Genomic DNA, 13,565 nt, shown 5'->3' on the forward strand with positions numbered 1-13,565 from the left:
AACATACTAAACCACAGAGACCTTCCTACCAAGACTACAAAAAGAAAGATTCTGGGTGGACTCCTCCTGAAGGTCGAAACAACAGACTGGACCACTACATAGAGTGCTTCTGCCGACGTGCACGGGCTGAAATTGTGGAAAAGCAGCCATCACTTGCCCCATAACCTCAGCCATGCAGAACACAACGCCATCCACAGCCTCAGAAACAACTCTGACATCATAATCAAATAGGCTGACAAAGGAGGTGCTGTCGTCATCATGAATAGGTCGGAATATGAACAAGAGGCTGCTAGGCAGCTCTCCAACATCACTTTCTACAAGCCATTACCCTCTGATCCCACTGAGGGTTACCAAAAGAAACTACACCATTTGCTCAGAAACTCCCTGAAAAAGCAAAAGAACAAATCTGCACAGACACACCCCGAGAGCCCCGACCTGGGGTATTCTATCTGCTACCCAAGATGCATAAACCTGGAAATCCTGGACGCCCCATCATTTCAGGCATTGGCACCCTGACAGTAGGATTGACTGGCTATGTAGACTTCCTCCTCCGGCCCTATGCTACCAGCACTCCCAGCTATCTTTGAGACACCACCGACTTCCTGAGGAAACTACAATCCATCGGTGATCTTCCTGAAAACACCATCCTGGCCACTATGGATGTAGAAGCCCTCTACACCAACATTCCACAAAAAGATGCACTACAAGCCGTCAGGAACAGTATCCCTGATAATGTCATGGCAAACCTGTGTTTGTACTTTGTGACTTTGTCCTCACCCATAACTATTTCACATTTGGGGACAATGTATACCTTCAAATCAGCGGCACTGCTATGGGTACCCGCATGGCCCCACAGTATGCCAACATTTTTATGGCTGACGTAGAACAACGCTTCCTCAGCTCTTGTCCCCTAATGCCCCTACTCTACTTGCGCTACATTGATGACATCTTCATCATCTGGACCCATGGAAAAGAAGCCTTTGAGGAATTCCACCATGATTTTAACAATTTCCATCCCACCATCAACCTCAGCCTGGACCAGTCCACACAAGAGATCTACTTCCTGGACATTATGGTGCCAATAAGCGTTGGTCATATAAACACCACCCTATATCGGAAACCGACTGACCACTATTCCTACCTACATGCCTCCAGCTTTCATCCAAACCACACCACACGATCCATTGACTACAGCCAAGCTCTACGATACAAGGGCATTTGCTCCAACCCCTCAGACAGAGACAAACACCTACAAGATCTCTGTCAAGCATTCTTAAAACTACAGTAGCCACCTGCTGAAGTGAAGAAACAGATTGACAGAGCCAGAAGAGTACCCAGAAGTCACCTACTACTGGACAGGCCCAACAAAGAAAATAACAGAACGCCACTCGCCATCACCTTCAGCCCCCAACTAAGATCTTTCCAACGCATCATCAAGGATCTACAACCTATCCTGAAGGACGACCCATCACTCTCACAGATCTTGGGAGACAGGCCAGTCCTTGCTTACAGACAGCCCCCCAACCTGAAGCAAATACTCACCAGCAACCACACAACAGAAGCACTAACCCAGGAACCTATCCTTGCACCAAAGGCCATTGCCAACTCTGTCCACATATCTATTCAGGGGACATCATCATAGGGCCTAATCACATCAGCCACATTATCAGAGGTTCATTCACTTGCGCATCTACCAATGTGATATATGCCATCATGTGCTAGCAATGCCCCTCTGCCATGTACTTTGGCCAAACCGGACAGTTTCTATGTAAAAGAATAAATGGACACAATTCAGACGTCAAGTATTATAACATTCAAAAACCAGTCGGAGAACACTTCAGTCTCTTTGGTCACTCGAATACAGACCTAAAAGTGGCAATTCTTCAACGAAAAAACTTCAAAAACAGACTCCAATGAGAGACTGCTGATTTGGAATTAATTTGCAAACTGGATACAATTAACTTAGGCTTGAATAAAGACTGGAAGTGGATGGGTCATTACACAAAGTAAAACTATTTCCCCATGTTTATTCTCCAACCCCCCACTGTTCCTCAGACGTTTTTGTCAACTGCTAGAAATGGCCCACCTTGATTATCACTACAAAAGTCCCCCGTCTGTCCCCCCTCCCCGCTCTCCTGCTGGTAATAGCTCACCTTAAGTGATCACTCTCATTACAGGGTGTATAGTAACACTCATTGTTTCATGTTCTCTATGTATATAAATCTCCCCACTGTATTTTCCATTGAATGCATCCGATGAAGTGAGCTGTAGCTCATGAAATCTTATGCTCAAATAAATTTGTTAGTCTCTAAGGTGCCACAAGTATTCCTTTTCTTTTTGTGAACTAACACGGCTGCTACTCTGAAACCAGTAGGTGGAAAGTGTTGCTGTATTTTTGAAACAGTAATAGTGTAAGGTTGTAACTTCATCCATTTTTTTTATTAGTAGCAAATATACTAGTACAGTTGATTACCCAAGGCCACAATTTGAACTGCAATTACTTCCTTTATTTCATCTGTTGGAACACAACTTCAAATTGTTTAGGTTTCAGAGTAGCAGCCGTGTTAGTCTGTATTCACAAAAAGAAAAGGAGTACTTGTGGCATTTTCCATCAAATGCATCCGATGAAGTGTGCTGTAGCTCACGAAAGCTTATGCTCAAATAAATTTGTTAGTCTCTAAGGTGCCACAAGTACTCCTTTTCTTTCTTCAAATTGTTTACTTAACTTTAGTGAATATCTTTTAATATGTTAATGTGACCTGAGGCATACATCAGGGAGAGAAGACTAGCAGTTCTTCCTGTGCTAACTTCCTGTTTGTCTTTCTCTTTTTTTAATATTCAGAGAACTTGTGTCAAGTTTAAGTATATTATCTATGACCTCAGATTTACATATGGTTTCTGAATATTTTTGTTAAACTTGTTATTGCAGTAATGTGCATTCAGTCGCTTCTGTTGATCAAGCAATTTATAATGCAGTGGCATCCGATGAAGTGAGCTGTAGCTCACGAAAGCTTATGCTCAAATAAATTTGTTAGGCTCTAAGGTGCCACAAGTACTCCTTTTCTTTTTGTGAACTAACACGGCTGCTACTCTGAAACCAGTAGGTGGAAAGTGTTGCTGTATTTTTGAAACAGTAATAGTGTAAGGTTGTAACTTCATCCATTTTTTTTATTAGTAGCAAATATACTAGTACAGTTGATTACCCAAGGCCACAATTTGAACTGCAATTACTTCCTTTATTTCATCTGTTGGAACACAACTTCAAATTGTTTAGGTTTCAGAGTAGCAGCCGTGTTAGTCTGTATTCACAAAAAGAAAAGGAGTACTTGTGGCATTTTCCATCAAATGCATCCGATGAAGTGTGCTGTAGCTCACGAAAGCTTATGCTCAAATAAATTTGTTAGTCTCTAAGGTGCCACAAGTACTCCTTTTCTTTCTTCAAATTGTTTACTTAACTTTAGTGAATATCTTTTAATATGTTAATGTGACCTGAGGCATACATCAGGGAGAGAAGACTAGCAGTTCTTCCTGTGCTAACTTCCTGTTTGTCTTTCTCTTTTTTAATATTCAGAGAACTTGTGTCAAGTTTAAGTATATTATCTATGACCTCAGATTTACATATGGTTTCTGAATATTTTTGTTAAACTTGTTATTGCAGTAATGTGCATTCAGTCGCTTCTGTTGATCAAGCAATTTATAATGCAGTGGCATCCGATGAAGTGAGCTGTAGCTCACGAAAGCTTATGCTCAAATAAATTTGTTAGGCTCTAAGGTGCCACAAGTACTCCTTTTCTTTTTGTGAACTAACACGGCTGCTACTCTGAAACCAGTAGGTGGAAAGTGTTGCTGTATTTTTGAAACAGTAATAGTGTAAGGTTGTAACTTCATCCATTTTTTTATTAGTAGCAAATATACTAGTACAGTTGATTACCCAAGGCCACAATTTGAACTGCAATTACTTCCTTTATTTCATCTGTTGGAACACAACTTCAAATTGTTTAGGTTTCAGAGTAGCAGCCGTGTTAGTCTGTATTCACAAAAAGAAAAGGAGTACTTGTGGCATTTTCCATCAAATGCATCCGATGAAGTGTGCTGTAGCTCACGAAAGCTTATGCTCAAATAAATTTGTTAGTCTCTAAGGTGCCACAAGTACTCCTTTTCTTTCTTCAAATTGTTTACTTAACTTTAGTGAATATCTTTTAATATGTTAATGTGACCTGAGGCATACATCAGGGAGAGAAGACTAGCAGTTCTTCCTGTGCTAACTTCCTGTTTGTCTTTCTCTTTTTTTAATATTCAGAGAACTTGTGTCAAGTTTAAGTATATTATCTATGACCTCAGATTTACATATGGTTTCTGAATATTTTTGTTAAACTTGTTATTGCAGTAATGTGCATTCAGTCGCTTCTGTTGATCAAGCAATTTATAATGCAGTGGCATCCGATGAAGTGAGCTGTAGCTCACGAAAGCTTATGCTCAAATAAATTTGTTAGGCTCTAAGGTGCCACAAGTACTCCTTTTCTTTTTGCGAATACAGACTAACACGGCTGCTACTCTGAAACTTGGTGTTTGTGTGTTGTGGATATGTTTTAGTTTGATGAATATTTAAATGATTTGTTGTGTAGGGTTTCAGTATGTACATCTGATTGTATTCTTACACTATTCCTGTGTAAAGATTTTTGTTCTTTTAGATATCTTTTTTTTAATTGCTACAGTATTTTACTAGTTTTGATTATCATTGTAAATATGCATTCTGTTTGCAGAATCTGTTTATTTAGCAATCTACATTATTTTAGTTTAGTTTGATAATAATATAAAAAAGGATTTGACTAATTTATGGTATTTAAAAAGTTTTACTTTGAAGTTAGATTTAGAAGACATAGTTAACTGTGATACTGGCAAAGTTGTTTGATGAAAAAAGGGATCTCTGGCTTTTTGCTTCTGTTATCACTTACAATCTAACCCAGGAAAACAAATAGTGGCAGAATAGTTAATGTGTGGCTCTTTTGGTCTGTATGAAATGAGTTGTTTCAGTTTGCTTTGGAATTGTTGGGTATCTATTCACAGTTGGTTATTAGAACCATTGTGACAGTCCCAGCAGGGAAATCAAATGTTTAATGGTCTGTGGAGATTGAGGGCTTGTCTACACTGGAAAGTTTTGTTGCCCAAAACAGCAACAAGCATACACACTACGATGGGACTTTTGTCACAAAAAAAATGCTCACCCTTACGAGAGACTTTTGTCTTTTCCTCTCCCTTTATTGTTGACAAAGAGCCAGTGTAGACACTGCTGATTGTTTTGTCCACGGAACTGTGTTCTGCCAGTATCCTACAATGCCTCTGCTGATTGCTCTGCTCAGTGTTTTGATCTTTGCTGCCCTTCAGGCATGGGCTTCTCCCCTTCGAAAGCTCTGGGAAGTATCTGTGGGCTGTTCTGTCTGGTAAACAAACAAAGAGCAAATCATTGTCATGCTCCTGTTCTGCCCTGCACTAGGAATGCAGCAGCAGGCAGACTGCTGCTGTAGAGGGAGGGGGACAGACGGCTGTGCTGTTTTGCCATTCCTCAGCACGGAGACCTCACAGAACTGCTCATGATGCTGCTCTCAGCAGCTGACGGGGCTGTGAGAGAACTTGGAGAGAATCCCAAGATACGGAGAGATCAGCTCTTCCTTCCCACACAGAGGTGTTTGGGTGCCCAGGGCAAAATTTGAAACTGTGCTTCCCCACTCCAAAATAATTACCACTGAAGGGAGGCTTTGGTTGGGGGAGTTGGAGAGTGAGCCCATTGCAGTGGTTCCTATCCTATGGGGCTGGACCCAGCTCTCTACTCAGGGTGTTGCAGCTTGGCACAAAGGTCACAGTGCCACTCATGTTTGGCCTGGCTGCCCCTGGATCATGACAGAGGGGTAGCTGGGCCAAAGTTGAGTGGTGCTGTGACCCTGTACATCTGATCACAATGCTACTGGGTTTGCACAACCCCTGGGTAGCTCTTTTGCTGCTTTGAGCAGATGTTAGTATGACAGATTAACATGTAAAATGTTTTTATTATGCATGATTGATAGCAGCTTTTTCTTAGTGTTCTAATGCACTCTCTGCACTCTTGAATGATGGGGAGACTTTGATCAGCAGGAAGAAAGAGGTCCTGGCCCCTTTAAGGGTCCCCCATCCCTGAGGGTGGAGAGACAGGGTGATATCACCTGAGCTAAGGGCCGCTTGAACCTGGAGAAGGTGGGATCTGTGTACATGTGTTCCTCCAAACAGAGCCCTCCTTCACTGGGATCAGCACACATGTCATGAGCAGTTATTCATTCCATAGGTGGCATGGTTTCCTGATAGACTGGAGTGGGAAGGCATCCTCTAAATAAGCTGAGGAATGGAGGTTGGGACTCCTAATTTGTGGTACAGCTAGGAGAAAACCCTTTTTCACTAGTCCTCTTAACTGTCATATGGGGAAGGGTGGTCGGGGTTCTGGTAATGGGATGGGACCAGGTTTGGAGTGGGGGTAGGCTGATGGCATTCTTCAAACAGGTGGAAGCAATTAAGAAAGGAGTGATAACCTGCACTGTAATTTGTTAGATAGTTTCCAGATGAGTTATTAACATTGCAGCCTAGGTAAACCACATACTTTGCATCTTGCTTGTCTTTCTGCATGGCCAGGACAATGGGTAAACATTAGCTATGATGGCTGTTCCTCCCACAACTAGGCACATCTGGATCTTAGATGATAGAACAATCGGGATCTCCATTTTCTGTCAGACCGTGACATTGTTTTATTTCCAATAAGTCTTCTCTTGGAAGCTATAAGGTTCTCCCCATCCCCCATTTTTTAAGCTTTTGGAACTCTTAGATTTCCACCTTACAGGACTACACCTTGTGGCTATGGTCCTTCTAGCCCAGGAAGACTGGAAACCATTTATGATGGTGGGGTTGCTGTATATTTATACAAGGCATTGCCTCCCACACCCTTGTTAGAAAAGTGGTCATCACAGCTTTCTTAGCCCATGTTTCAGGAGTGGAAGATCAGGATTGAGACACCAACTCAGCCTTCCTACATTGCAAGACAGAGGATTTCCACAAAGTCACTCAACTAGTCTAATTTTCTTATAGAGCCTCTTCCTTCAGTCCTTCCATTCTCTAATTGCTCCCTCTTTTCCTATTGCCCTTTCTCTCCCAACTTTTCTTCTCCATTTTTCTAAATCCACCTGCATAGTTTTGGTTCAGATACTTGGTAGATCAGCTGTGCTGTCCATGTATTGAGAAAATCTTGCAGTAACACACATCTGATATAATACAGATGCTTATAAGGAACTGACTTGCTGGCATGACTTTTATGTTCCTTTTGAGCTAGGATCTTTAAATTTGCTACTCTAATACATTATGGACTGCTGAGTACAGGGAAAATTACTGCGAAGAAACCAGTCTTACAATATTTCAACCATTCGAGTGCCCTTTTAAGCTACAGTCTTGAAATAAGGTATGCATTTAATGTGTTCCACTGATAATGAGGGGCTGTTGTGGGAAAAACAAACCTGAGATTTGAAATTTATAATAATATTACAATAATAATATTGTAATATTAATACAAAATATATATTTCCTTCTGTGGTGTGGTCTTGCATATGGAGTCTCAGACTTGAGCATCTGAGATCACCAGTGTTGTTTGTTGGATTTTAGCCAAGAAAATTGTCAAAGACATGCCAGTGCACTCCCTGCAAGTGCTGATGTTGATAGTCACAGTCACCCAAAAGATGACTGTTAATTTTATATAATTGCATCTGAATGATCTGATGATATAGCACACATGTTTTATGATCTCATCAGAATCCTGAATAGCAGTTGTTGCCAGGTGGTCATGCATTGTTTGGTATAACACCACACTACACAGTGGCCACTCAAAGAGGAAAAAGATTAAGTGTAGAGGGAGAAGGTTTGAAGGAGACCACCAACCACATCCAAAAGATGTGGCATCAGAGAATAGGACCTCACTATTAACTAAAGTTTATTTGTCCAGGCCCAAAAGGGCTTGTCTGTGCCGTGCAGTTAATTTGCAGGTTTTTGATGAACATCAGGTAACTCATAATATATTCAAGACAAAGTAATAGCATGCATACAGGTTGTCTGTGCTGTCTTTCGGTTCTTATTGTGTGTAGCATGGCAGCAGCTGGCTGTGTACTAAACACATGGTGTTCTTGGTTGGACATCCTGGGATCTGTTGCTTTGCTGCTGAGTAGTGTGCATCCCTGGATTTTTCTCGCTGTTAATTGTGGGATATATAGCAGAAGCCAGATGGGTTCAAATTTTTAAAAATCCCATATTTCCATTGCCTCGGCTCCATTTTTCCTGTCTGGGTAGACTAGTGCCATTTTCGACTAGTGCCAGTGTGGACCTGACAATGCTCCATGTTGCTACTCTAGCAACTGCAAATATGTAGAGGCTGCTTGGGCTGTATTTCACCTCTCAAAGCAGATGAATTTGGCTTTGACTCTATCCACCGCACTGTCAAGCAGATGATGTGGTGATGGCAGTAGCTCCTCCACCAGCAGTTTCAGTGGGGGAGGAAGTGGGATGAGGACAAAGGGAAAAAGAGGAACAATTGATAGTAGAAGAGTGGATCTTGGAGCAGGTTCACACTGCAGTGCTATTTTGAGGTTTGGGAAACAAACATAGATTTATGGGAAGACATCATTCTTCAGATCTGGGATGATCAACAGTGGTGAGAGATTACAGGGTGGGGAAGGCAACCTTTTTTATGTGCTGAACTAACCCGGAGTACGCAGCTGGTGATCCATACCTGTGGAGAAGTGGGTTGCCATTGCCATCTGGAAGCTGACCATGCCTGAATGTTACCACTCCATAGGCAACCAATTCAGCATGGCAAGATCAACAGCTGGAACCATTATCATGCAGGTGTGTCATTCCAAGAAAAAGATACTGTTACATCAGGTTATAAACCCTGGTAGTGCTCAGATTATTGATGGAAATTGCACCATGGGTTCTTAAACTGTATTGGGGAAACTGATGGGACTCATGTGCCTGTTATTCCCACATGCGCATCCGGGTCTGAATTTATAAACAGGTTTATTTCTCCATGGTACTCCAAGGGCAGGTTGACCACCATGACAGGTTTACAGACATAAATGCAGGGTAATTTGTAATGGTCCATGATACTAGAATCTTTCAGAATTCAAATTTGTCTACCTTAATGGAGAAAGGACTGTTTACCCACTATGGACATTAACGGTGTGGAGATCCTAGGAGATCCAGCTTATCCTCTGCTCCTCTGGTTAAAGAAGCCATGCACAGGCTGTTTGGACAGAAAGAAGGAACTGTTTACCACCTCAGTAATTGCAGAATGATAGTCATGCGTGCATTTGGCCATTTGAAAGGAAGATGGTGCTGTTTGTGAAATAGGTTGGGAGTTGCAGAAAAAAAAATTGCCTAAGATTTTAACTGCATGTTGCATTGTATTTGTGAGAGTAATGGAAAAAGCCTTACCAGCGGATGGGAGGCTATAGTGCAGAGACTTGCTCAGCAGTTTAAGCAGTCAACAAGATTTTTCAGTAAAAAATGGAAACACCCAAGGCAATATTGTCAGGGTAGCCTATTGTTTTTATTTTATTTTTATTCTGTGACCTGAAAATTGGCAGCTGTGCATCCAGCTGTTAACCTGTGAAGGGGGGTGGGATGGATTGTGAGTGGTTTAGTGTTTTTTATGGGCAATGGAAGTGTGGCATTGTGGTCACTCCTTATTTTACCTTATCTTTGCCTAGCTACTTTTGTAAAACCCTATGAATTATTTCAAACTTAAGGATTTTCTGTGTAAAACATATTGATGACTCCTTATGAATGAATTTTTAAAGGCTTTTGTTGTTTAATAATCAGTATGGAACAAAAATAAACCTTTAACTGCAACAGTGGATTCTTCTTCTTATTAAACAATACATTAAACGGCAATCTGTTATTTAACAACTACAAAGAATTCTTTAAAACAATAATGAAACAAAAAAAATCAAAAGTTTCCGAGTAGCAGCCGTGTTAGTCTGTATTCGCAAAAAGAAAAGGAGTACTTGTGGCACCTTAGAGACTAACAAATTTATTTGAGCATAAGCTTTCGTGAGCTACAGCTCACTTCATCGGATGCAAAAAAATCAAAGTACAACAGTGCAGTGCAGGATAGAATACAAAGCAGGAAGTGGTTTAAAGTTGCAGGCAAGTAGATGCCTATCTTCTGGTACTACTTTTTCATGGGCCTTCTAAACATAAGAATGGCTGTACTGGGTCAAACAGGTGGTCCATCCAGCCCAATATCCTGTCTTCAGACAAAAAGAAAAAGAGTACTTGTGGCACCTTAGTACTCCTTTTCTTTTTGCGAATACAGACTAACACGGCTGCTACTCTGAAACCTGTGGCACCTTAGAGACTAACAAATTTATTAGAGCATAAGCTTTCGTGAGCTACAGCTCACTTCATCGGATGCATCTGGTAGAAAAAACAGAGGGCAGATTGATATACACACACAGAGAACATGAAACAATGGGTTTATCATACACACTGTAAGGAGAGTGATCACTTAAGATAAGCCATCACCAGCGGGGGGGGGGGGGGAAAGGAGGAAAACCTTTCATATTGACAAGCAAGGTAGGCTAATTCCAACAGTTAACAAGAATATCTGAGGAACAGTGGGGGGTGGGGTGGGGGGGAGAAATACCATGGGGATATAGTTTTACTTTGTGTAATGACTCATCCATTCCCAGTCTCTATTCAAGCCTAAGTTAATTGTATCCAGTTTGCAAATTAATTCCAATTCAGCAGTCTCTCGTTGGAGTCAAAAACAGACTCCACTGTTCCTCAGATATTCTTGTTAACTGCTGGAATTAGCCTACCTTGCTTGTCACCATGAAAGGTTTTCCTCCTTTCCCCCCCCTGCTGTTGGTGATGGCTTATCTTTAGTGATCACTCTCCTTACAGTGTGTATGATAAACCCATTGTTTCATGTTCTTTGTGTGTGTATATAAATCTCCTCTCTGTCTTTTCCACCAAATGCATCCTCTGGGGGCAATGCTGCAGGAATACAGCAGGGAGGAGTTACTGTTGTTCCCAATAGCTTGTGTTTTCCAGGAATTGCATAACATGGCTGGGTCCTGATTTGAATTTTGTGTTGCCTGCTGCCCTAACAGCAACATGTGCTGCACCAGGGCATTCTGGCTTTGTGTTGCCTCTGTATCTCCCTATCCTTTTCAATCTTGTCTTTTGACATGGCAATGCTGTCACTGGCAACTACCATGCTCTCTCTGGAGAGCACCCTGTCATTTTCCCTCTCTGTCCTAAAATACCACCTCCACCTCTTCGTTATTTTTGTTTTTCTTTGGGGCTCTGCAGTGTAGTCCGCAAACATTTCATCCTGAGTTTTCTACTTTCTCCCATTCAGGTTAGCCAGCCACTGAGATGTTGATAAAGGCCCTGTCCATGAGGATCTAGCCACTGCAGGTCCTGCAGTTGTGAGAGTAGGAAAAACTCACAGTGGGTTATTGTTCATATTCCAGATAGACTATGATAGCATTTTTTTCATATGCGTTTCTGACTTTCCTTCCCTGAGATTCTTCACAATCTTGGGGGAATCTCAGAGATAGTAAAACTGTTTGTTCTTTTTCCTGTATTGTTTAGCATTCTGGTTGTGGCCCCTCACAGTCATCTGCTTAGCTGTGTCCACAACAAGATCTTTATTCCGGTGGCTGACCACAAGAACTTCCTGCAGCAACTGTTCTTCTCAGATGGTGATGAGATCTAGTGTCTCAGCATGGTTCCAAGCAGCTGCACAAATCATGTTATAGGGCTTCTTGAGTAATATTGCACCAATCAAATCCATGGCCAAAATCTGGCCCCCTGCCAGTTTTTAAACAGGGGAGGGGACATCCTGTCATCTTCTCACCAGAGCAAGGAAGGGCACAGAGTTAAACAGACAGGTCAGTGATGGTTACCCACAAAATAGTGGGATAGCCATTAGAGGCCTGACAAAGTAATGTACAGCAGCATTGTGTGCACATGAACAATAAACGGGACTAACTCAATTTACAGCAAATTTACTTCACTTTGAAAGAGGATTCTAGATTTTGCAATAAATGCAGAGTTAGTTCACTGTAATGAATGGGGGTTGTGTGTTCTTAAGTTTTTTCAAAACAGACTAGTGACTTAATCCGGTTTAAAACTTCCCATGTAGACAAGTACTTAGATCCTATCTGGTAGCCTTCTCGTACCTGACCAAAAACTCATTCATTTTAATGAGTTTCTTTCTATTGATTTTAGTGGATTTTTTTAATAAGGCCCCTAGGTAATCCAAATATGTTAGCCCAGGACTGGCTAGTATCTTTCTGGATCTATATGGAAAGCATGAATGTGTTTTGCGCTAGGTAAATTTCCTTTCTTTAAAATGGATCAAAATTTAATTATTCTGGTTTTTCAGTATTCTAAATTGATACCTGAATTGTTAATTGTTAAGAATTCTTAATCTATTAGCAGTGATCAGTTCTGGTTGTTACCATGTCTCTGTAGAAATCCTAAATATTTTAACATAATTTAATGAGAAAATGGAATGTTATAAAATAATTGCTAATAAATTTGGCGGTGACTACAGGGATTGGTCAAATGTAACTCTAAGAATAGAGGAAACAGATTAGGTAATTTTTCCCTCTGTAAATTCCTAGCTACAACTCTGCATATGGAGTGACATTGACATTTATCTTTGAAAAGAGTTCTTTCTCATGTTTAGTTCATATCTTCTAAATATGGTTAAATATATAGAAAGGGATAAAGGCAGCAGAGTCAGTAATAAGTGAAGTAAATGTGTTTAAGCGAGATACTACATTTGCACTCTCATCAGAAATATTTTGAACTGGCAAAATTTCTGGTAAAGAATGTGTTTATGAACCAAAGTGTTATAACTCTCTTTTCTTGTGTTATTAATTTAATCATCACTTTGTCGAAGTTTTATTCAGCATTGGTATCTCATAAACTTACTCTTCCATTCTGTTGGATGGCTAATACAGCATGATTCAATAGTTTTCTGATTACTTGGAATTTTTTTTTAAAAGTGATAAATGTATACACTGTTTATAAAGTTTGACCCACTTTGTATTTTTTAAGTAGATTAGATCTTTTTAAAAATGGAGAACTTGTAACAGTTTTCATTTTAGTCTTTTGGGAGCTTAGAAACTTAGATTGTATTTTAACAACGAAGAAAACAGGATCTTATTGGTAAATGGGAATAAACAAACATCAATTGCAACCATACATCTACTTTTCTGAAAATCATTCCTTAACCCCTCTCTTACAGCAGCAATTATAAGTTCACAGTTTATTGTAACTAAATTCCACCTTTACATTGTTTTGTTCTCATCAATCTACTTTCTATGCCCATATCACATTCCCCTTTGTTTGGAGTCATTATTAAGGATTTTTTACTTAGTGGAAGGAATTGAAGAATGATTGTACCCTGTTTTTGAGGGTTGGGGTGGAAGTAACTCCAATAGACTATACTTTCTAAAAGATTCAAAGTTTGTTTCCTTGGA

The 13,565-nt window shown here is 40.5% G+C and overlaps 1 protein-coding gene across 12 annotated transcripts in view; it reads left to right on the forward strand.

Moving 5' to 3' along the window:
• The window catches only part of CCPG1 (cell cycle progression 1), a 62,734-nt gene that overhangs the window by 9,293 nt on the left and 39,876 nt on the right, over positions 1-13,565 (forward strand). For 4 of the 12 annotated variants that reach the window (XM_043493370.1, XM_043493371.1, XM_043493374.1 and 1 more), the window contains exon 1: positions 8,826-8,907. The exons of 7 other annotated variants lie outside the window; for them this stretch is intronic. In XM_043493370.1, coding sequence (XP_043349305.1) covers positions 8,841-8,907 — 67 coding nt within the window. In that variant the 5' untranslated portion in view covers positions 8,826-8,840. Of the gene's footprint in view, positions 1-5,563; positions 8,908-13,565 lie in introns of those variants that run through there. One more of the 12 variants, XM_043493375.1, reaches the window with a different exon arrangement.

The sequence above is a fragment of the Dermochelys coriacea genome, chromosome 10 (genome assembly GCF_009764565.3).
Source record: "Dermochelys coriacea isolate rDerCor1 chromosome 10, rDerCor1.pri.v4, whole genome shotgun sequence".
In the NCBI taxonomy this organism is placed as follows: domain Eukaryota; kingdom Metazoa; phylum Chordata; order Testudines; family Dermochelyidae; genus Dermochelys; species Dermochelys coriacea.